Raw genomic sequence first — 1,353 nt, 5'->3', positions numbered from 1 at the left:
TGAAAATAGCAATTATTGAGAGAGAAAGAGAGGAAGAGAGAGAGAGAGAGAGGGGAGAAAGAAAGGGGGAGAAAAAAAAAGATGCAAAAATGAAAGGAAAAAAAGCAGAAATGATAGAATCGATAAAAAAATTAATAGGAAATGGAATTTTTAACTTATTTGAAGATTTAGGGAATGATTAATATAAAAAATGAGAAAAAAAGATTCGAACGATTTAGCAAATCATCAATTACATTTAATTACTGATATATCATTTACAAGTTTTAACTCACTGATTAGATTTAATTACTGATATATCATTTATAAGTTTTAACTCATTGGTTGGATTTAATTACTGATATATCGTTTACAAGTCTTAACTCATTGGTTTGATTTAATTACTGATATATCGCTTGCAAGTCTTAACAAGCGAACAATATCAAGGAGATAAACAAGTTTTCCTGATTATAGTAATTTAGCAACTTATCAGTTAAATTTAACAACTAATATCATTGATAAGTTTTAACAAGCAAATAATACTGAAACGGAGGCAAAATTTTTAATCATATATGATGTCGCATTCTTTTGTTTTGCGATTTAGCAACTTATCAGTGGCAACTGATATTACCCCGGAGGGAAAGCAGGGTTGTCAATCATATATTATGTCATGAAGATGATAATGATTATGTTATCATTGCATAGGAATATGAATGAAATGAATCATTGTGAAATTTTAAATTTCAGATATCATTAGTTATGATAATGATAGCAAAATTCCAACGTATGCATAATCGAAATATTGGTAATATTATTGATGGCGATAAACAGGTAATTTTTAATTATATCACATCATATTTTCATATAAATACAGTATGAAATATTTGAATCAAACTATCGTTTAAATTTCATTTTTTTTAATATTAAGTGTTATAAATTAAAGATTTCCAAATTAAATTCAATATGTTAAAAATTTTTTTTAGAAAAAATTTAAATTATACATTTTAATTGAGAAAAATTTTTGCAAAATTAGTAAAACGTTTGAAATTTTTTCAAGTTTATCATCCTTTGTAGTATTATATTTAATGATTATTTTAGTATGATACACGAACTGTTTATCCAACTTTACCATCAAATTACGCCTATTCACCTCAGATGAGACGAGACCAAATGTATTACCTAGATCAACGTGATCCACGAGTTTATGATACGATGTATAGGCAACAGCAGCAGCAACAACAACAACAACAACAACAACAGCAACAAGTTCGATAAAAATTTCAACATGATTACATTATATGAACAAATGCTAAATTATAATGAATTATAAGAGAGTGAGAGAGAGAGAGAGAGAGAGAGAGAGAGAGGAGGAGAGAG

At 27.2% G+C, this 1,353-nt stretch overlaps 1 protein-coding gene across 1 annotated transcript; it reads left to right on the top strand.

The window, feature by feature from the left end:
* Positions 1–741: 741 nt before the first annotated feature.
* LOAG_15669 (hypothetical protein) lies at positions 742–1,242 on the top strand (the record flags this gene model as incomplete). The annotated part of the gene is made up of 2 exons (XM_003151159.1): positions 742–807; positions 1,075–1,242. Coding segments are annotated over 2 exons (234 nt in total), but the record flags the coding sequence as incomplete, so codon positions are not given.
* Positions 1,243–1,353: the final 111 nt, after the last annotated feature.

The sequence above is a fragment of the Loa loa genome (assembly GCF_000183805.2).
Source record: "Loa loa unplaced genomic scaffold supercont3.2404, whole genome shotgun sequence".
In the NCBI taxonomy this organism is placed as follows: domain Eukaryota; kingdom Metazoa; phylum Nematoda; class Chromadorea; order Rhabditida; family Onchocercidae; genus Loa; species Loa loa.
This window is presented reverse-complemented; position numbering and strand designations above follow the sequence as displayed.